Source organism: Pipistrellus hanaki, assembly GCF_964339955.1.
Source record: "Pipistrellus hanaki genome assembly, chromosome: 2".
Classification (NCBI taxonomy): Eukaryota; Metazoa; Chordata; class Mammalia; order Chiroptera; family Vespertilionidae; genus Pipistrellus; species Pipistrellus hanaki.
In genome coordinates, this window is record NC_140504.1 from 133,455,250 (window position 1) to 133,478,722 (window position 23,473).

Below are 23,473 nucleotides of genomic sequence, written 5' to 3' on the forward strand. Positions count from 1 at the left end.
GACCAGGAAGTGAACTACAATCCTTTGGTATATGGGACAATGCTACAACTAACTGAGCCACCAGTCAGGGCTAAGAATTTTGTTTTTTAATTTCTTTAAGTATTAGCATCCTTACCTTGATTGTTTCTTCAGATACTTGGTTCTGTAATGCTTTCAAAGCTTCATCTTTCTTCATATTTTCCTTTTCCATTTCCTAAAAACACAGATTGATAAGCAAAAATATAAGTATGCTTATAAATATTTTAGCATTTACTAACATGCTATTTAACATCTGATAAAGGTATGTTCAGAAACATAAACTTAAAATATTACTCAGCTTTTAAACAGTATTTTTATAAAGATGGTTTTACCCTTTTGCTTTCTGTCAACAGTCTGTCTAGTGATTCAAGATGATGCTGTTTGCATATTATGTCTTGCTGCAACATGGACATAGTCTTTTCTTGCTCTTTAAATTGCTGGTCTTTTTTCTCTAGTTGAGATTCAAGCTTAACATAAAAATAAGATATATTAATTTTTATGTCTAATTTTTTAAATTTTAAAACATTTTAATACACAAAAATTATTAATACTCATATGTTAAATGACTACTGAAATTACATAGATTTTTGCATTTTACCAAATTTCCTTTAGTTTCCCTCCTTTTAGAGAAGAAATGAAACCTCATACCCATGTCTTATCCCTTTACTCCTCACTAGTACTAGACTGAAATTGAACTGTATCATTCTGTGGTGTGTTTCATTCTTATACATGATTTTTTGTGCTTTTAATATATGCATTTAATGCTATAAACTTCCCAGAGCTGCTCTAGCTACACCCAATTTTTATGTTGTGTTTTCATTTTCATTCAGTGTAAATTGTTTTAATTAACCTCAAGTCTTACTCTTTGATCCCATGGGTTATTTAGAAGTGTGTTGCTTAGCTTCAAGTATTTGGGGACTTTTCAGATATCTTAATGGTTTCTAGTTTAATTCCAATAAAGTCAGAGAACATTCTATGTGTGATTTCAATTTTTACATTTGATAAAGTTTATTTTGACCTAGAGTATGGCATACCTTAGTGCACATTTCATGAAGGTGCACTGGAGAAGAATGTATATTCTATTATTGGGTGAAACCCTTATATAATAAAAGGGTAATATGCAAAAGGGCAGAACAATCGAACCAAAGTGTAATATGCTAAGGCTGCTCAACTGCTTGCCATGACGTGCACTGACCACCAGGGGACAGATGCTCTGACTGGTAGGTTAGCTTGCTGCTGGGTCTGGCCAATCAGGACTGAGCAAGATGGGCTGGACATGCCCTAGCCTGATCGTACACTTGTGAGATCTCTCAGTCTGGGCTGCACCCTCTTGCAATCCAGGATCCCTCAGGGGATGTAAAGAGCTGGTTTCAGCCCAATCCCACAGGCCACTCCCTTGGGAGGGCGCCAAATGCATGACTCATGGCTGGTGAGCACTGCTGTGGCAGTGCGAGCCTCTCCTGATTGGGACTGATCTGGCTCAAGCCCACAGCAGACACAGTGGGGCGGGGATGAGTGGAGAAGCAGGTAGGAGTTGCAGGTGGCATTGGACTGCAGGTTTCGGCCCGATCCCTTCAGGCCACCCAGAGGGACCCCACCCATGCACGAATTTGTGCACTAGGCCTCTAGTATTTGGTTCATGGGTTGACACTCAACCACTGAGCCACACTGTCTGGGCTATCCTTGCTGATTTTTATGGCTACTTATTTTGTTGATTACATAAAATAGTGATTTCTCCAACTATAATTTTGTATTAATTTCTTTCTCCTTTCAGACTTCTCCACATTTACTCCATGTATTTTCAAATTCTTTTGTTAGGTACCTAAATATTTAAGACTGTTTGAGCCTTTTATCATTATGTAATGTTCCTCTTTTTCAATTGCAATTATTTTTCTTTTGACATCTACTTTGATATTTATATAGCCATTGCAGCTTCCTTTTCTTTGCTTGGGACATCTTTTTCCAACCTTTTATATTTAACCTCTCTACTATATCTTTATATTTAACACTAGAGGCCCATTTATGCACATTTGTGCACTGGGGGGAGGGCTCCTCAGCCCGGCCTGCGCCCTCTCGCAGTCAGGGACACCTCGGGAAGTGGGCCTAAGCTGGCAGTCGGACATCCCCCAAGGGGTCCTTAGTACTGTTGCGGAGGCAGGAGAGGCTCCTGCCACCACCACAGTGTGCCACCATCTTCTGGCTGAGTAGCGATCCCCCTGTGGGAGCATACTGACCACCAGAGGGCAGCTCCTGTGTTGAGCATCTGCCCCCTGGTAGTCAGTGCACATCATAGCGACCGGTCATTCTGTTGTTTGATCAATTTGCATATTAGGGTTTTATTATATAGGATGGATTTCTTGAAGAGCATATATATTTGAGTCAGTTTTTTAAATTCAATATCACATCTTTTATTTGGTTATTTAGAACATTTACATCTAAAGTAATATTTGAATCCTGGCCTTGGAGTTCAGTTGGCTAGTGTCGTTCCCGTATACCAAGGTTGCACATTTGATTTTCAGTCAAGACACATACAAGAAGCAATTAATGGATGTATAAATTAGTGGAGCAACAAATTTATACCTCTCTCTCTCTCTCTCAATCACTCTCTAAAATCAATAAATTAAAAAATAAAGTAATATTTGATAAGACTGGATTTAACAAGTTAACTACCACAATATTTTGAATTTAATTAAAAAAGGTCCACCGCTTGTGTTTATAGATGCTTATGGTGTACAAATGGTTAAACATATCATTTCATTATTAGTTTTCTCTTTGAATTCTGTTTTCCTTCCTGTTTCTACTGACCAGTCTTTTTTAAAAATATATGAATATTTTCAGAATTCTATTTTATGTATTGGCTCTTTACTATGTCATTTTTAGTGGTTTTGCTAAGATTATAATATACATATTCATTTCTTCATATTTTAAATTTTGTCACTTGAAGTAAAATGTAGAAGCTTTATATAATATACATCCCTTAACCTCCTCTCTTATGTTGTAGTTGTTCAATGTATTACACCAACATATATTAAAACCTCAATAGACAATGCTATAATTTTTTTCTTCAGATGTCATAAAACCTTAAGGGAAGAAAAATAGTGCATTGTATCTAACCAAATAGTTACTGTTTTTGTTGTTCTTCCCTCACTCCTGAGGTTCCTAATTTCCTTCTGGTGTTATTTCTTTTTGCTTAAAGAACCTTATTTTAGAACAACTACACTGGTAGCAAAATCTAAACTGTCTTCCATTTAAGAATGTCTTCATATTCCCTAAATAATATCTTTGCTGGACATAGAATTCTATTTTTTTAAATATGTATTTTATTGATTTTTTTTACAGAGAGGAAGAGAGAGGGATAGTGAGTTAGAAACATCGATGAAAGAGAATCATCGATCAGTTGCTTCTTGCACACCCCCTACTGGGAATATGCCCAAAACCAAGGTACGTGCCCTTGACTGGAATCGAACCTGGGACCTTTCAGTCCGCAGACCGACGCTCTATCCACTTAGCCAAACTGGTTTCAGCTAAAATTTTTTCTTTTTTTAAAATATATTTTATTGATTTTTTACAGAGTGGAAGGGAGAGGGACAGAGAGTTAGAAGCATCAATGAGAGAGAAACATCAGTCAGCCGCCTCCTGCACACCCCCTACTGGGGATGTGCCCGCAACCAAAGTACATGCCCTTGACCAGAATCGAACCTGGGACCCTTCAGTCCTCAGGCCGATGCTCTATCCACTGAGCCAAACCGGTTTTGGCTGGACATAGAATTCCATGGTTTATGGATTTTTCTCTTTCAGCACAAAATGTTTTCTCTTCTAATATACATAGTTCTTGCTGAGAAATCTACAGTAATTTTAATCTTTGTTCCTCTATATGCAATGTGTTATTTCTCTTGATGCTTTTAAGATATTTTTGTTTTTGGTTTTCAGCAAGAACTTTGGTGTATTTTAAAGTTGGTTGTTTTTTTTTAACCTGTTTAAGCTTGTTAATTTCTAAACTTATTTCCTTCTATTTTGTTATTATTATTTTAAAATATATTTTTATTGATTTCAGAGAGGAAAGGGAGAAACATCAATGATGAGAGAGAATCATTGATCAGCTGCTTCCTGCATGCCCCAACTGGGGATCGAGCCCGCAACCCAGGCATGGGCCCTTGACCAGAATCAAACCTAAGACCCTTCATTCTGCAGGTCACTGAGCCAAACCAGTTAAGGCTTTATTTTATTTTAAAATATGTTTTTATTGATTTCAGAGAGAGGAAAGGAAAGGGAGAGAGATAGAAACATCAATAATGAAAGAGAATATGCCCCACAACCTGGGCATGTGCCCTGAGCAGGAATTGAACAGTGACCTCCTGGTTCATGGGTTGATGCTCAACCACTGAGCCACATCGGCTGAGCTATTTCCTGCAATAAAATTGTGAAGTTCTCAGTCATTATTTTTTCAATTTTTTTTTGTACCAATCTTATTCTCTTTTCTGGGACTCTAATGACATGAATGTCAGACCTTATCATATTGTCCCAAAGGTCCCTTGAGGTTCTGTTCATTTTCTTTCAAATGTTTCTCTCTCTTTGCTCAGACTGAATAATGTCTATTGCTCCATATTTCAAGCTCATTTTTTTTTCCTCATTAGCTCCATTCTGCTATTAAGCATATACAAATAATATATTTTTTACTTAGCTTTGGGTTCTTGGTCTCACACCTTTTTCTTTTCTTTTGTTTTTACTATTTACTTTCCTCCCACAGTTAAGAGTGCTTCTATTCTCAACCAGTCTTCAAGCAACTGATATCTCTAATAGAAAAGAATCTACAAAATCACTTAGTTTGGTAATGTGAAAAAATAATGATTGGGGGGTGGGTAGAGGCTGGGAGAAGAGGGGGAAGGGGGACAGAAATAAGAGATATCTGTACTACTATCAATAATAAAAATATATATTTAAATTTAAAAAGAAAGATTAAAACAGAAATGGCAGGAGTGATATATAGAAAAGCATTTAAAAATGACCCAGGCCTAGCTGGGATAGCTCAGTGGTTGAGTGTTGGCCCATGCACCAAGAGGTCACTAGTTCAATTCCTGGCCAGGGTACATGCCCAGCTTGCAGGCTCGATCCCCAGTAGGGATTATGCAGGAAGCAGCCGATTAATGTTTCTCTTTCTCTATCTCTCTCTCTATCTAAAAATCAATTTTAAAAAATATGTTGTTCTTTATTTAATAAAAAAAATTCAGAACTAATGTGATTCTAACTATAGTACTTGCCAGTAACTTTTCTAAGTCTTTATTTCCTCATATATTAAAAAAAGGAAGTTAGATTAGTAAAGTTAAGGTCATTTTTAGCACCCATATTCTATATCTACTTGCAAAAATATTAATGTCTTACTCTTTCAATCTGCTTTTCCATTTCTTTATGCTGTTCAAGATGAATTTTCTTTGCCTTTTCAAAAGCTAAACAAATTTTTTCATGTTCTGTGTTGATATTGGTTTCTAGACTTCTTATCTTTTCGTTCTTTTCCTAGAAATACAAAAACACTTGAAAAGAATTTAATTGAGAGGTAGTTTTACATAAAAATATATTAGTAAAGCATTACATTTGTGATACTCTATTCTTTAAAGATTCATAGTGATTAACAAATCAAACTTTGAAAATGTTTAAATACTTATTAAAAAGACAAAATGGTTATTTTAAAAATTGTATCAAAATGAGAAAATTTAACTACTTTAAAAAAACTGTGAATATCAAAGAACTACTACTATTTCCTTCAACTCTACTAGGATAAAAATGAGAAAATGTACTTAACACTCATATATATTAACCTAAATATATGAATACACAAAAAAAAAATAATGGGAAGAGTTTAGAATATATGTCCTATATGACATTTTATTATAATAATACTAAAACAAATATGCTGTCACGAATTAAGTGCCTTAAAGTCACGGTGAATTTGTAGTAAAAAAAAAAAAAAAAGGTAATTTTTACCATAAGCTCCTGTTCAAGTTCCGCATTTTTTGCAGCAATAGAAGAATAAGCAACTATTTTTTCTTCCAGCTGTTTCTCTAGAGTTAAAAGTTGAGAACATTTCTTTGTCATCTAAAAACAGATTAAAATGAAAAATTATTTTAAAAACCTACTTTAAAAAATGAGCTACAATTTAGAAGAAAAACGAATAATGGAGAATAGATCAGAGATACAATGCAGCTTATTTCATCTATATAATACATAAGTAATTTAATTCAGACCCTCTATGTCTAATTAGGATTACATATCAACCCATTCTTAAAAGAAGCTATTAAAAACTAAATTTAGCCCTAACCAGTTTGGCTCAGTGGATAGAGCATAAGCCTGTGGATTGAAGGGTTCCAGGTTTGATTCCGGTCTAGGGCATGTACCTTGGTTGCAGGCACATCCCCAGTAGGGGGTGTGCAGGAGGTAGCTAATCGATGTTTCTCTCTCATCGATGTTTCTAACTATCCCTCTCCCTTTCTCTCTGTAAAAAATCAATAAAATATATATTTTTTTAAAACCTAAAATCTACACTAATAAAAGAGAAACATGCAAATTGACCATCACTTCACAATGACCACAGCCAATCAGGAGTGAGCATGCAAATCAACCTGACAAAGATGGAGGTGGCCCCATCCCCTAACCGCTCCAGGCCTCTAGGCAGTATGTTTGCAAGTGTTGAAGCAGCCAGGCGGGCAGGATGCCTGCTATGAGGGTGAGGGTGAGGGGGTACAGAAGGAGCTATAGGAGCGGCACTCTGGCTGGAGCAAAAACTGAAGGCGGTGGCCAGAGCGAAGGCCTAGGTCCTGGGTGCCAGAGGAAAACCAGTGCCAGCAGCCAGGGGATGGAAGGCCTATTGTACAAATCTTCGTGCAATGGGCCTCTAGTTAGTATAATAAAATGTTAACAACAGTTATTTCTGATTGTAGAATTGTCAATGATTTCTTTTTCCTTGTCCCTTTCTGTATTTTCAACAAGATTGCACTAATTTTATAATTTTTTAAAAAGTTATTAATCTTAGTACTTGATAATTTTCTAAGTAAACTAAAGCTACAATTACAGATTGACTAAATCTCCTTTTCCGTTACTAAGCAAGCTCCTATCCCGCAGGTCTTTTTCTTGGCTACAAACCTAAGATGAGAATTCAGACATTTAAAAAAGTGCCCCCAGAGATAGCTGCAACCCTGGTTTGAAGGAGGAGTATAATAAACACCTGTGATCTGGGTCCACAATTACCTAATGAGTTATCCTTGTTCTGACCTCAGTGGAATGAAGATCAGATATTCAAAATACACACATTATTCCCTTTTCAGACTGTAATCCAAAGCATATCTGTACCAGATTCATATGTAGTTTTTTAAAAAATATATATTTTATTCATTTTTTTACAGAGAGGAAGAGAGAGGGATAGAGAGCTAGAAACATCAATGAAAGAGAGTCATCGATCAGCTGCCTCTTGCACACCCCCCACTGGGGATGTGCCCGCAGCCAAGGTACATGCCCTTGACCGGAATCGAATCTGGGACCTTTCAGTCCGCAGGCTGATGCTCTATCCACTGAGCCAAACTGGTTCTGGCACATATGTAGTTTTTTTTTTTTTTTTTTTTTTTTTTTTTTTTTTTAACAATGAACATCCCTGAGTATAACTCAGTATTGGCTGAATCAAAATCACTAGGATCTAGAAATCTGCATATTTACCAGGAATCTCGGGAGATTCTGTTGTTTGCAAAAATTTGAAATCCTCTATTACCACTATTTTTCTTCCAACTGCATAATCCAAACACTTTACTTGTACATGTATATTGTCCACATTAAGTTATACTTTGAAGAAATGAGTATAGCGCAGTATAAATTCCATCAAATTTTAAATCTTTTCATACCCTAAGTGTATTTTCCTACTTTTAACATAGGTTATAAAGCAAATGTTTCAAAAAATAATTTTAGAAAGAATTTATAACTTATGTGGCACCATTAATATTTTTAAATGTATAAAACTAAAATTAAATATACAATTTTTAACAAAAACCATCAATAATATATTTTTTCTTATATGAAAATGTAGCCCATATAAACTGTTAATTCAAGCTTACTTCACTTTCAAGTTTGCTATAGTTTGAAGCTTTCTCTAGCAGCTCTTCTTGAATCAGCTGAAACTGACTAGTTCTGTGGGCCATGTTAACTTTCAAATCAGAATTTTCAGCTTCTATTTGAATCAACTTAGTACGGAGTTCTTCTATTCCAGAAGCAAGTTTTTGCCTCTCTCTTTCATATTGCTTGCTCATGGTATGTTGATCTTGATCTTTTATACTTTCTGCTAGTAAAAATAAAAGGAAAGTTGTTTAGTATAAACTTCAAGAAAAAATCTATTGCAATGTTAAAAGACTTAATAATAAAGTTTAGTTTATGATCTAAAGAATAGTAAAGAAAATGGAAAATATAATAAAGCAAACATGGTAAGCACAGTACTTTCTAACTTAAATACATAATAAAGTGGAAATAAATTCTTCTGTATCTCTCACTTTTATAGACTATTCTTCATACCAAAAAACTATTCCTTTATACCAGGAAGAGCACTTCTCTGCCTTTAAAAATCCCATTTTTTGCCGGGACTGGTTTGGCTCAGTGGATAGAGCGTCGGCCTGCAGACTGAAAGGTCCCGGGTTCGATTCCAGTCAAGGGCATGTACCTTGGTTGCGGGTACATCCCCAGCAGGGGGTGTGCAAGAGGCAGCTGATCCATGATTCTCTCGCATCGATGTTTCTCTCTATCCCTCTCTCTTCCTCTCTGTGAAAAATCAATAAAAATATATTTTTTTAAAAATCCCATTTTTTGGATAGAAATCATTGTTTAAAAAAATAATAGTTTTAAAAACAACCCAACAAAACCCTTGTCATGTCTCCTTAAACTGAAGTTAATCATAAAATGTGTTTGGATAACCTGAGATCACTATAAATATTTTAATATAAATGCATATTCAAAAGCTGAAAATAGTGACTCACAGTCCAAACTAACTGATGAGAATTCAGTGATGCATTTTAAAACTGAGGGTTTCCAGAGGCAGATGTTTGAGTATACACTTTCTCCATTATAAACATACACACCTATCCTCACACCTCAAGATAACAGGAGCTTCAGAATTTCTTTAAAGGCATAATGTAAATGATTGCATGAAAACATACACAGATGTGTAGAGATGTAAGGGTTGTGTAAGTAGCATTTCCTATCAATTCTCCATCTTGCTAATATTCCAGTTTATACATGAGCTATCCATCATTGGCTCTATTCTTCTTTGATGTCAGAGAAGCTATGACACACCACATCTAAAAACTAGCATTCCTTCTGCTAATCCATCTTTCTTCCTTCTATTCTCTCTAATAACTTAGATATCTACTTTTCTCTGCTGTCATTTCTGCTGCTAGCAGCCCATTGCATTTAAAGATAGACTGTGATACATTAAAGCTGTACATGTTAACCACTAAGGCAACCACTTCAAGGCAAGAAAGATGAACAAAGGCCAAAAGAACAAATAGTAAACAAATACTAAGATGGTAGATGTAAACCCAAAATGGAATACTAAAAAGGCAAAGATGAACAAAGGCCAATACAGTAAATAGTAAACAAATACCAAGATGGTAGATTTAAACCCCCAAGAATTGATAGCTACATTTAATGAAAGTGATCTAAACATTCCTATTAAGGAGCAAAAAATGTCCACCTGCTTACAAAAGAGAGAACTAAGACAATTTTTATAAGACAATCACTTATACATAAAAATACAAGTTAAAATTATGGGGAAAATAATACTAGGCAAACACTAATCAAAATAGATAGTGATAAGGGAAGAAACCAAGATGGTGGCATAGGTAAACGCCTAACTGCAGCCCTGCACAACAATTTCAAAAAATACAACTAAAATACAAAATGGACATTATCCAGAACTACAGGAAAGTTGACTGACTGGAAATTCTACAACTAGAAGGAAAGAGAAAACCAGAAGGAAAATCAGAGGAGCTGTAAAAGGCTAAGGTGCGGAGACACAGTGCGCACATGGGGAAGAGGACTGAGCCGGAGAGGAGGGGTCGGCTGAGTGCCTGGCTGGTGTTCTCTAGCGGGAAGGAGATAAAAGCTCCGGACTGTGCTGAACCCCAGTTCTGACTGCACTGAACCCCAGTTCTGGGTGAGACCCTGGGGACCCAGGCGCATACAGAGGGAATCTAGGCTATTAGGTGGAAACTCAGGGGAGTGGTGAAAGGCAGAGCTCCAGAGGCGCACACATTGTACGCAGAGGATGGACTGTTGAATGTGCCTCTGGATTGCCCTAGAGTAGGGGTGTCGAACTCAATCAGAGAAGGGGCCAAAATCTAAAATCCAGCCTAAATCTCGGGCTGAATGGTTTACTGAACAGTCATAAACTGACAATGTCATAAACTGACAGCGGAGTGCAGTGATGACAGCGCGGTGCGGGCTACATTGCAAGGCCTGGCGGGCTGGATTTGGCCCGTGGGCTTTGTGTTTGACACATGTGCCCTAGAGGGAAGGAGACAAAAGTTCTGGACTGTGCTGAGCCCCACTTCCAACCCCACTTCCAATTGCACTGAACCCCAGTTCCTAGAGTGTCTGGTAGTGGGCGAAACTCGAGGCCACCTTTCTCTCAGAGGTGCTTACAACGAGTACCAAAGCAGTGAGTACTGAAGGACACTGAGGAACACTGAGACTCAGGAACCTCATAGGGTGGGGCTGATGGGAAGCCAAGGTTGTAGGCTCTAACCTGAAACTCCGCCCCATCCAAGCTAAGCACAGAGGCTTTTGCAATTTTCCAAGTCTAGTCAAATAAGGCTGTCTCCCAGCATAGACACAGCTGATCCTCACAGCCAATTGGCCTGGAGGTCAGTTCCCCCCAATGATACCAACAACAATCAAGACTTAACTACAACAAGGCTGTACACACAGTCCACAAAGGGGTGCACCAAGAGTGTCCACCTCAGGTAACTGGGAGGCTGAGGCTGACCCACTGAACCATATAGGACACCTTAGCACACAAAGCTACCCTACCAACTCAGGGAAGCTGTGAAAATGCCGAGACAAGGAAACAGATCACAAACGAAAGAAATGAAGGACAACAAGCGACTGGATATAGAGTTCAAAACCACGGTTATAATGTTTTTTAAGGATTTCCTAGAAAAGGCCTATAAAATAAATGAGACCTATGAGGATATGAAAAGGGATCAACTAGAAATAAAAAGGGATCAACTAGAAATAAAGAATACATTGTCTGAAATTAAAAATATTATACAGAGTCCTAAAAACAGAATGGAAGATTGCAAGAATCAAGTCAAAGATTTGGAACATAAAGAGCCAGAAGACACTCCTCCGCAGAAGCAAGACGACAAGAAAATCCAGAAAGTTGAAGATAATGTAAGAAGCCTCTAGGACAACTTCAAGCGAACCAACATCAGAATTATGGGGGTCCCAGAAGAAGAGAGATAGTAAGATACTAAAAACATACTGGAAGAAATAGTGCCAGAAAAATTCCCCCACCTGGTGAAAGAATTAGACTTACAAGTCGAGGAAGCACACAGAACCCAAAACAAAAGGAATCCAAAGAGAACCAAACCAAGACACATCATAATTAAAATTCCAAGAGCAAAAGACAAAGAGAGAATATTAAAAGCAGCAAGAGAAAAGCAGGTAGTTACCTATAAAGAAGCAGCCATATGATTGTCAGCTGATTTATCAACAGAAACCATGCAGGCCAGATGGGAATGGCAAGAAATATTCAAGGTGATGAATAGCAAGAACCTACAGCCAAAAATACTCTAACCAGCAAAGCTATCACTCAGAATCAAAGGTCAGAAAAAGAGCTTCACAAATAAAAAAAAGCTAAAGGAGTTCATCATCGCCAAAGCAGAATTATATAAATTGCTGAAGGGGGTTCTTTAGGAAGAGGAAGAAAATAAAGATAAAAACTATGAACAACAAATACGTAACTATCAACAAGTGAATCTAAAAACCAAGGAAATTAAAAAAAAAAATCTGATGAACAATATTAACAGGTGAATATAATAGAATCAGAGGTATGGAAGGGGAGTGGACTGACGATTCTCGGGGAAAAGAGGAGTGGGGGGTGTGGGAAGAGACTGAACATAAACTGTGCACCTATGGATGAGGACAATGGGGGGTGGGGAAAGAGCAGAGGGTGGGATGGGAACCTGGTGGAGGGGAGCAATGGAGGGGAAAATTTGAGGAACATTTGTAATAATATGAATAAAGATTTATTTAAAAAAATAGTTGGTGATAAACTATCAGATAAAAATAAATGGAAAGATGTTTTGTGTTCATAAATTTAAAAAATTACTATTATGAAAATATCCATACTACCCACATAGATCTACAGATTCAATCCAACCCACATCAAAATTACAATGGCATTTTCCACAAAAATAGAAGAAACAATCCTATAATTTCAATGGAACCACAAAAGACCCCAAATAGCCAAAGCAATCTTGAAAAGAACAAAGCTTGGAGGCACTATGTTTCCTGATTTCAAACTATATTATAAAGCCATAATATTCAAAACAGTATGGTACCACAGACACATAAATTAACAGAACAGAAAGAGCCCAGGAATAAATCCATGCATACATAACAAATTATTTTATAAAGGGGCTAAGAATATATAATGGAAAAAAGGAGAGTCTCTTTAATAAATGGTGTTAGGAAAACTGGACAGTAACATGCAAAAGAACAAAATTGGACCACTATCTTAGGCCACACAAAATCAGCTAAAAATGGATTAAGAATTTGAAAACCTAAAACTATAAAAAGCCTAGAAGAAAACATAGGGAATAAATTCCTTAAACTCTATTTTGGTGATGCAAAGGCAACAAAAGCAAAAATAAACAAAGTACGACTACCGTATTTTTCGGACCATAAGACGCACCGGACCATAAGACGCACCAGTTTTTAGAGAAGGGAAATAAAGAAAAAAAGATTCTGAAACAAATAGTGTCGTAAAATATTTTATGTGCATTAAAACCCAACATCACAGTCATAAACACTTGTAATCAACCCTGTAAACAGTAAACAGCAGCATTTAGAACTATTTTAGAGCCGGGCAAGCACACAGAGACCACACAGAGCCGGGCAAGTAAAAAAACTTTTTTTTTTACAGTATATGTGTAGGCTATATTTGGACCATAAGACGCAGGGACATTTTCCCCCCACTTCTGGGGGGAAAAAAGTGCGTCTTATGGTCCGAAAAATACGGTATATCAAATTAAATGCTTCTGTTAGACAAAAGAAACCATCAACAAAATGAAAAGTAAATGTATAGAATGAAACAATATATTTGCAAATTATATATTTATAATATCCAAAAAATATAAAGAATTCAAACAATTCAATAACAAAAAACAAACAATCCAATTAAAAAATGGTCAGAAGATCTAAATAGACCTTTTCCAGAGAAGACACACAGATGGCCAAGAGCCATATGAAAAGGTGCTCAACATTACCAATCATTAAACAAATACAAATCAAAACCCTATTGAGATATCACTCACATCTATTAGAATGGCTATTATGAAAAAGACAAGAATTAACAAGTGTTGGTGAGGATTTAGAGAAAAGGGAATCCTTGTATAATGTTGGTGGGAATGTAAATTGGTGCTGCCCCTAAAGAGAACAGTATAGAGATTCCTCAAAAAATTAAAAAGGAGATGATGGGACCGGTTTGGCTCAGTGGATAGAGCGTCGTCCTGTGGACCGAAAGGTCCTGGGTTCGATTCCAGTCGAGGGCATGTACCTTGGTTGTGGGCACATCCCCACTTGGGGGTGTGCAAGAGGCAGCTGATCGATGATTCTCTCTCATTGATGTTTCTAACTCTCTATCCCTCTCTCTTCCTCTCTGTGAAAAATCAATAAAATATATTTTAAAAATAAATAAATAAATAAAAGGAAAGAGAACCAAGATGGCAGCACAGATGAACACCTGTAATTGCTGCCTCTTACAACCACATCAAAACTACAACTAAAAGAAAAAACAATAATCATCCAAAACCACAGGAAAGCTGGCTAAGTGGAAGTTCTATCGGGTCTAGTAATAATTAATGTCGTTTTTAAACATTCATTTAAAATCTTGCTTGGCGTTGACTTGTATTGACATAACCTTCAAACACGTGGTATCTACAGAACGTGTGAAGTGCAATTAACAAGTTTTGCTTGAAAAATTTTGTGTTTGCTTTGCAAAACTAGGGCTAAGAAGATGGCGGATGAAGAGCATATTCGGCACTGCATGCTTTACGAGTTCCAATTAGGAAGAAAAGCAAGTGAGGCTGCAAAAAACATCTGTAGTGCTCTTGGTCAAGATGCAGTTAGCGCCAGAAAATGCCAGCATTGGTTTGAGAAATTTCGCGAGGGAAATTTTTCATTAGATGACAAGAGTGGTCGAGGCCGTGTGTCCAATTTTGATCAAGAAGCTCTTCAAGCTCTTTTGGTGCAAAATCCTCAAATTACCCAACAAGAGCTTGCGACAACTTTAAATTGTTCACAAAAAACAATTTCCAATCAATTGCGTGCACTTGGCAAAGTCCAAAAGTTTGGAAAATGGGTTCCTCATGAGTTGACTGACAACAACCGTAATCAAAGAGTCACAATTTGCAGTTCGCTCCTCTCTCGTCAAAACCGTTTGCCGTTTTTAGAGCAAATTGTAACCGGAGATAAAGAATGGGTGCTGTATGTTAATTTGAAAAGGTGGCCTCAATGGTTGGACAAAAACGAGGCTCCGCAGCCCACGCCAAAACCTGACTTGCATGGGAAAAAAGTGATGTTGTGTGTTTGGTGGAATTTTAAAGGAATTCTTCATTATGAACTTTTACCATCTAACCAAACCATTACAAGTGCAGTGTATAGTGCCCAATTGGAAAGGTTAGCCCAAGCTTTAAGAGAAAAAGAACGCCCCGGAAGGGCGTAATTCTTCACTACGATAACGCACGACCGCATACTGCAAGAATCACTGCTGAAAAACTGCGCCAGTTGGAATGGGAAGTTCTCCCTCAACCTGCATATTCTCCTGATATTGCCCCTTCCGATTACCATTTGTTTCGTTCTTTGCAAAACTTTCTTCTTGGAAAAAAATTTAATAATGAAGAATGCCTCAAAAATGCATTGACCGAATTTTTTGCATCAAAATCACAAGAATTTTACAACTGAGGGATTAAAATGCTTCCTGAGTGTTGGGCACAAGTAGTAGAAAACAACGGCAACTATATTGTTGATTAAATTTTGTTGTATTGTTTAAATAAATTAGATTTTAAAAAGTATTAGAAAACGACAATAATTATTACTAGACCTAATACAATGAGAAGGAAAGAGAAAAGCACATTGAGACTGGTAGAAAATGCAGAGGCTCGTGCAAAACAGGCTGGCAACTGGGTGCACTGTTGTTGTTTTTTTCATTGGGAGAGAGATACAAGCTCCTGATTGCTCAGAAATCTAGTTTCAGGTGAGACTCCGGGGACCCAAACTAATACGGGCAGAAACTGGACTGTCTGGCATCGGGCTGGAACACAAGGGTGGCTTTCTCTCAGAGGTGCTCAAGCAATCACAGTTCCTGAACTGGGGCTCAGGACGCAGAGACACAGGGACTTTCTGGTGCAGGGCAGACTGGCAGCCATTGCTGTTTGCTCTGCCCTGGTGATTCCCAGAAACTCTGCCCCCCCCAAATTTACAACCCCACCCAAGCTGTGCACAGCAACTTTTACATATGAATGGCCTGTCCTTTCACAGTCTAAAACTTAACAAACTGCAGCTGGGTCAAAGAGCGACAAAGCTTCTAAAAGAAGGCTCAAAGCACAACAGCAGCAACCTGCCTTGCTTCACAGCTGGGCTCCTCTGGGCACTTCCAAACCCCAAACAAAGAGGAGAAATTTGCAGATCTCTCTGTAGCTCCTGCTGGGTGGCTCCAGCCAGTGGCTGACTTTGTACCTCCTTGGAGATCCAAGAGCAGGTGTACCCAGTGGTCACTGTGAGACCATACCAGATTATAACTCTTCACATCCATAAGTGACACATTCAAGGGGCAGACTCAGTGAGCACCAAAGCCCCACTGAAGCAAGAAATGCCTCATAAGAGTGTCTTTAGCACAGCAGTTCTTCCATTGTAGATACAGCTGGTCCTCATAGCTAATTGGCCTGGAGGTCAATTCCTCCCAGTGATACCAACAGCAATCAAGGCTCAACTACAACAGGACTGTGCATACATCGCTTCTCGGCCTTTTGGCTAAGATCAAGTGTAGTACCACAGGACTGTGCATACAGCCCACAAAGGGGTGCACCAAGAGTGTCCACCTCAGGTGACTGGGGGGGCTGAGCCACTAGGCCCCAAAGGACACCTAACACACAAGGCCACTCTTATCAACACAGGGAAGCAGCCAAAATGCAGAGACAAAGAAACATGTCACAAATGAAAGAAAAGGAAGAAAGAAAACTACTGGATATAGAGTTTAAAACAGTTATAAGATTACTCAAGAATCTTTTAGAAACCTCCATGGGACTTAGTGAGACCTTCAAGGATCTTAGTGAGAATGCCAAAAAATGGAAAAGGACCAGTCAGAAATTAAGCATACACTGACTGAAATAAATAATAATATACAGAAATTCAACAGTAGACTAGATGATCCCAAGAATCAAGTCAAAGATTTGAAATACAAGGAAGCAAAAAAACACCCCACCAGCAGAGCAAAAAGATAAAATAATAAAAAAAATAGGAGATAGTGTAAGGAGTCTCTGGGACAACTTCAAGAGTACCAACATCTGAATTATGGGGGTGCCAGAAGAGAGAGCAAGATATTCAAAACCTATTGAAGAAACAATGACAGAAAACTTTCCCTACCTGGTGAAAGAAATAGACTTACAAGTTCAGGAAGCGCACAGAACCCCAAACAAGAAGAATCCAAAGAGGACCACACCAAGACACAACATAATTAAAATGCCAAGGGCAGCCGAAACCGGTTTGGCTCAGTGGATAGAGCATCAGCCTGCGGACTGAGGGGTCCCGGGTTCGATTCCGGTCAAGGGCATGTGCCTTGGTTGCAGGCACATCCCCAGTAGGGGGCGTGCAAGAGGCAGCTGATCGATGACTCTCTCTCATCGATGTTTCTAACTATCTCTCTCCCTTCCTCTCTGTGAAAAAGCAATAAAATATATTAAAATGCCAAGGGCAAAAGACAAAGAGATAATCTTTAAAGCAGTAAGAGAAAAACAGTTAGTTACCTAGAAGGGAGTAACCATATGATTGTCAGCTGATTTCTCAACAGAAACTATGCAGGCCAGATGAGAGTGGCAAGAAGTATTCAAAGTGATGAATAGCAAGAACCTACAACCAAGATTACTCTATCCAGCAAAGCTATCATTTAGAATTGAAGGGCAGATAAAGAGCTTCACAGACAAGAAAAAGTTAAAGGAGTTCATCACCACCAAACCAGTATTATATGAAATGCTGACAGGTATTCTTTTTTGTTTGTTTGTTTTAATATATTTTATTGATATTTTTACAGAGAGGAAGGGAGAGGAACAGAGAGTCAGAAACATCAATCAGCTACCTTCTACTGGAGATGTGCCTGCAACCAAGGTACATGCCCTTAACTGGAATCGAATCTGGGACCTTTCAGTCTGCAGGTCAATGCTCTATCCACTAAGCCAAACTAGTTAGGGCTGAAAGGTATTCTTTAAGAAGAGGGAGAAGAAGAAAAAGGTAAAGATAAAAATTATGAACAACAAAATGACAACAAATACATATCGATAAACAAGTGAATCTAAAAATTAAGTGAAAAAAATCTGATTAACAATAAACTGGTGAATATAATAGAATCAGGGGCAGAGAAAGGGAGTTGACTGACAATTCTCGGGGGTTATGGAGTGTGGGGTGTGGAAGAAATTAGAGAAAAATCTTATACCTATGGACGAAGATAGCGGAGTGGGGGTAAGGACATGGGGTTGGGTGGGAACTGGGTGGAAAAAAGAGGAACATCTATAATAATCTGAACAATAAAGATTTATTTAAAAATAGAACTACCATATGACCCAGCAATTCCACTTCTGGGAATTTATCTGAAGAAAACTAAATCACTGTCTTGAAAATATATCTGCACTCCTACGTTCACTGTAACATCATTTACAATAGCTAAAACATGGAAGTAACCTAAGTAGCCATCGACAGATAAATGGATAAATAAAATGTGTGTATACACAACGGAATATTATTCAGCCATCAAAAGAAGGGAAATCCTATTATCTCTTACAACATGAATAGACCTTGAGGGCATTAGGCTAAACAAAATAAGTGAGACAGAAAAAGACAAATACTGTATGATCTCACTTATATGTGGAATCTAAAATAAAACAAAGCCATAGATACAGAGAACAAATGGGTGGTCGCCAGAGGCAGATGGGTGGCAGATGGGGGAGTGCAAAGGGTGAAGGTTGTCAAGAGGTACTGGGGATGTATTGTATAGCATGGTGACTGTAGTTAATAATACTGTACAGTGTATTTGAAAATTGCTAAAAGAGGTGATCTTAGAAGTTCTCATCACAAGAAAAAAAATCTGTAACTTTGTGTGGTGATGGATATTGACTTATCTGGAAATCACTTCATAATAACTTGTATATACAGATATTAAATCATGTTGGACAGCTAAAACTAATACAATGTTATATGTGATTTATATCTCAATAAAAAAGCTGGAGCTGCTACATATTAATTTGGGACAAACTAATCTTCATTCTAAAGTATATAAGCAGGAATAAAAATAGACATCTACTATAATGATGGGGTCCATTCAACAAGAAGACAGAATAATCTTAAATGTGTAAGTATATAATATCTTCAAAATATCAGCAGCAAAGACTGACAGAATTAAAGGAATAAATTAACAAACCAACATGTAAATATGAAGATTTTAATACTACTTTTTCAGTAATTGACAGAACAAGTACACAAAACTTTTTTATTAAGGATAAAAAAGACTTAACACCATCAACCGATTTCACATGATTAACATTCAAAAGAACATTCCACCAGCCCTGGGCTGGTGGCACAGTTGATTAGAGCTTGATCCTGATACGTCAAGGTTGCAGGTTTGATCCCGATCAGAGTACACACAAGAAACAACCAAGGAATGCATAAATAAATGGATCTACTGATGTTTCTCTCTCTCTCTCTCTCTCTCTCTCTCTCTCTCTCTCTCTCTCTCTCAATCTCTCTCTCTGAACTCTCTCTAAAACCAATTTTTAAAAAAAGAGAGAACACACTGCACTAAAAAATTATAGAATACTAGTACTTATTAATTTTTGTCAAATGCATCTGGAACATTCAACTATACACTGACTAATATACCAAGCCTCAAAACAGTATTTATAAAATTAAATCCAGTTCACTCATGAATTAAGCTGTTTAATGGAAAACAACCTAATGTCTACCACTAATAACAGATACCTGAAAAGTCCCTAAATATATGAAAATAAACACACACAAGAGATATAAAATATCTGAAATGAAAGTACAATATGTATCTTTAAATACTTACATTAGAAAATAAGTTAAAATAAACTTTAAGAGATGAACAAGAATAGATCGATCTAGAGACAAATGGTAGGGGAGGAGGGGATTAGAGAGCAACCAAAGGACTTGTATGTGTGCATATTAGCATAACCAATGGACACAGACACTGGGGCAGTGGGGGCTTGCCTGGGGTGGGAATGGTTGGGGGAGGGGTCAATTGGGAAAAAGGAGACATATGTAAAACTTTAGACAATAAATAATAATAATAATAATAATAATAATAATAATAAACTTTAAGAAAAATTGGAAAAACGAAAATTAAATGTAAAGTAAATTGGGAAGGAGTAAAAAGTACTGATTGTGGTGATTGTAACAAGGGTATATAAACATGAAAAACAAACAAATCGTATCAAGTGTTTGTTTTAGGGGAATATTTTATTGTAAGGAAATTTTACTTTAATAAAGTACTTTTTGGGGGAGGGTTAATCTTCACCTGAGGATATTTTTTTCATTGATTTTTAGGGAGAGTGGAAGAGAGGGAAAGACAGAGAGAAACATCGAGAGAAAAACATCAATGTGAGAGAAACACATCGGTTGGCTGCCTCCTGCATTAGCCCTGACCAGGGGCCAGGCAGGAGAGGAGCCTGCAACCAAGGTACATGCTTTTGATAGGAATCAAACCTGGGACCCTTGGATCCGCAGGCTGACGCTCTATCAGCTGAGCCAAACGGGCTAGGGTTAAAGTACATTTTTTAAAAAATATATAACTTTATTGATTTCAAAGAGGAAGGGAGAAGGAGAGGGAGAGACTGAAACAGCAATGATGAGAATCACCAATCGGCCACCTCCCACATGCCTCCCAGTGGGGTTCAAACCTAAAACCTAGGCATGTACCCCTGACAGGAATTGAACCTGGGACCCTCCAAGTCGTCTGAGCCAAACTGGCCAGGGCTAAAATAAAGTACATTTTTAAAGAACAAAGCAAAGTTTAAGAATTTTGAAGTAATTTTTACTGTCTTATCAATCCATAACTAGTAATAACAGATTATTTAATATGTTTGATAATAGTTGGTAAGCCATTTATTTTTTAAAAACTATCACAGAGAACTCTGATCATAATTTATTTTAAAAATTCAATAAAATATACTCACCTATTTGACTAGTTCCTAGTTTTACAGGTTCTGTTTCTAAACTATGTAATTTACCATTTTCTTTGTTGTCATTATGAGAAATAAGACTCTGAGATAATTGATTTGCAGTTAGATTTGCCTGAAGCTTTTGAATTTCTGCCTCTTTTATTGCAAGCTTAATCCTAGCACAGAGAAAAGAAGCCAAAAAAATATTAGAAAGGTTCTATAAAAATATCTCATACTATTTTTTACCTTTCAAGATGGAAAAAATTTAAAACTGGTATTAGTCAACTATTGGGCAGGATCTGCAAATTCTTTTCTAAGACTGATTGGACTATAAACCAGTTCAGCTACTTTAGAAACTTAGTGATACGTAGTAAAATTGAAAATGTACACGCTATGGCTCAGATTTTCACTCTTAGGAATATACACTAAAAAACTCATCTATATTATAGTTAACATGTATCAGAGTGTACTTCATAGCACTATATGGAATAGATAGAAACTAGAAACACAGTAACTATCACTACAGCAATCCTATTTAATAAAATAGTAATATGCAAATTGACGATCAGTCCAACACATAAGATGGCCACCCCCATATGGTCAAAGATGGCTGCCCCTATGTGGACCCAAGATGGCCACCACAAGATGGCCAGTAGGGGAGGGCAGTTGTAGAGGACCAGGCCTGCAGGGGAGGGCAGTTGTGGGGGACCAGGCCTGCAGGGGAGGGCAATTGGGGGTGACCAGGCCTGCAGGGGAGTACAGTTAGAGGATCAGCCAGGCTGGAAAGGGAAGGAAAGTTAGGGGTTACCGGGCCAGCAGGGGAGCATTTAGGTGTCAATCAGGCTGGCAGGGGAATGGTTAGGGGGTGATCACGCTGGCAGGCAAAAGTGGTTATGGGCAATCAGGCAGGCAGGCAAGAGGTTGGGAGCCAGCAGTCCTGGATTGTGAGATGGATGTCCCAGATTGGAGAGGGTGCAGGCTGGGCTGAGGAACATCCCCCCCCTCCCCCTGTGCATGAATTTCATGCACCGGTCCTCTAGTAGATAAATAAATTGTGATATAGTTATAGAATAGACTCTTACACAGCTATGGAAATTAAATTAACCACATTAATCCATTCACTAATCAATCATTCTACCTATTTCAATATGAATTTAAAAAATGATAGAGTGAAAAAAGCAAAATTATAAACAATATAACTATATGTTTTACTTCTGAATGTAAACATATACAAAGTGGATTATTTTTTATTTAAATAAACATATTTGAAACAAATATCACAAAAATTAAGAATCATTTTTGTTGTGGAAAAAAATATTTGTTATAATACTCTGAACTTTTAGTATATTTTTCAACATTTCAATTAAAGATCTTAATTACCAGTTTTTAAAAGCATTGTATTTTCTACAACTTCAGAACCTAAAAACCATACCTCAACTCTGAAATCATCATTTTATTTGTCTCACAGCAGCCAATGTAGTTGTCTTCCTTGTTTGACAAACTACTCAACTGGTGCTTAGAAAGAGATGATTTAAAACCAAGCATTTCTCTTTTTAACTGTAAGTATAAAAATAAACATATAAATTTATAATATCTGTGATATAATTTTTTTTATTCAGAACTCCAAGTCTAAGAAATTGTGTAAATTTAATAGAAACAACTTAATATTAATCAATATAATGTATAAATAAATTATGAGATAGAAAGATAATGGTAACAGTACAATAGTTAAATAAACCTGCATGATGTAAATCATTATGGAAACATTACATAATATAAAACTGAATGTAAAAAAACAGTAGTACATGTAGTATGTTTTTAGCCATGTAGTATTTTTTTAATATTCTAAGTGTTATACAGTGTGTGTGTGTGTGTGTGTGTGTGTGTGTGTATATATATATATGTGTGTGGTATAAATGTGTGTGTGTGTATGTATATATATATATATATATATATATATATATATATATGGTATAAATATTACCACAAACAGATGCATCTAGAAAAAAAAAAAAATATATATATATATATATATATATATACATACATATATATATATATTTTTTTTATTTTTATTTTTTTTTTTCCTAGATGCATCTGTTTGTGGTAATATTTAAAATACGGACAAGAAGGCCTTGGCTGGTGTGGTTGAGTGGTTCAGTATCAACCTGTCAATGAGATACTGGTTTGATTCCTGGTCAGGGCAAATGCCTGGTTGCAGGCTAGATCTTCAGTAAGGGGTGTGCAGAAGCTAGCCAATCAATGATTCTCTCTCATAACTTTTTCTTTTTTTCTTTTTAAATGTATTTTTATTGGTTTCAGAGAGGAAGGGAAAGGGAGAGAGAGAGAAACATCAATGATGAGAGAGAGTCATTGATTGGTTGCCTCCTGTACACCCACTACTGAGGATTGAGCCTGGAACCTGGACATGTGCCCTTAACCAAAATCAAACCTGGGATTTTTCAGTCCGCAGGCCAATACTCTGCACAGAGCCAAACCAGCTAGGGCTCATCATTGATGTTTCTATCTCTCTTTCCCTTCCTCTCTGAAATCAATCAAAATATTATTTAAAAAAAAAAAAAAAAGCAACATTTAAAATATGGACAAGAAGGCCCTGGCCAGTGTGACTCAGTTGGTTGGGCAACATCCTCTATACCAAAAGGTTGCCATTTGATTCCTGGACAGGGTACATGCCCAGGATTGTAGGCTCGATCCCTGATAGGGGGTGTGCAGGAGGCAGCCAATTAATGTTTCACTCT

The 23,473-nt window shown here is 37.2% G+C and overlaps 1 protein-coding gene across 5 annotated transcripts in view; it reads right to left on the reverse strand.

Moving 5' to 3' along the window:
* The window catches only part of CCDC18 (coiled-coil domain containing 18), a 150,181-nt gene that overhangs the window by 83,855 nt on the left and 42,853 nt on the right, over nucleotides 1-23,473 (reverse strand). For 4 of the 5 annotated variants that reach the window (XM_084873374.1, XM_084873373.1, XM_084873376.1 and 1 more), the window contains 7 exons: nucleotides 22,147-22,271; nucleotides 20,730-20,890; nucleotides 8,112-8,335; nucleotides 5,998-6,108; nucleotides 5,398-5,529; nucleotides 351-485; nucleotides 116-193 (listed from right to left, as the gene is read on the reverse strand). In XM_084873374.1, the coding sequence (XP_084729500.1) occupies nucleotides 116-193; nucleotides 351-485; nucleotides 5,398-5,529; nucleotides 5,998-6,108; nucleotides 8,112-8,335; nucleotides 20,730-20,890; nucleotides 22,147-22,271 (966 nt within the window). The remainder of the gene's footprint in view (nucleotides 1-115; nucleotides 194-350; nucleotides 486-5,397; nucleotides 5,530-5,997; nucleotides 6,109-8,111; nucleotides 8,336-20,729; nucleotides 20,891-22,146; nucleotides 22,272-23,473) is intronic. The other variant, XM_084873375.1, reaches the window with a different exon arrangement.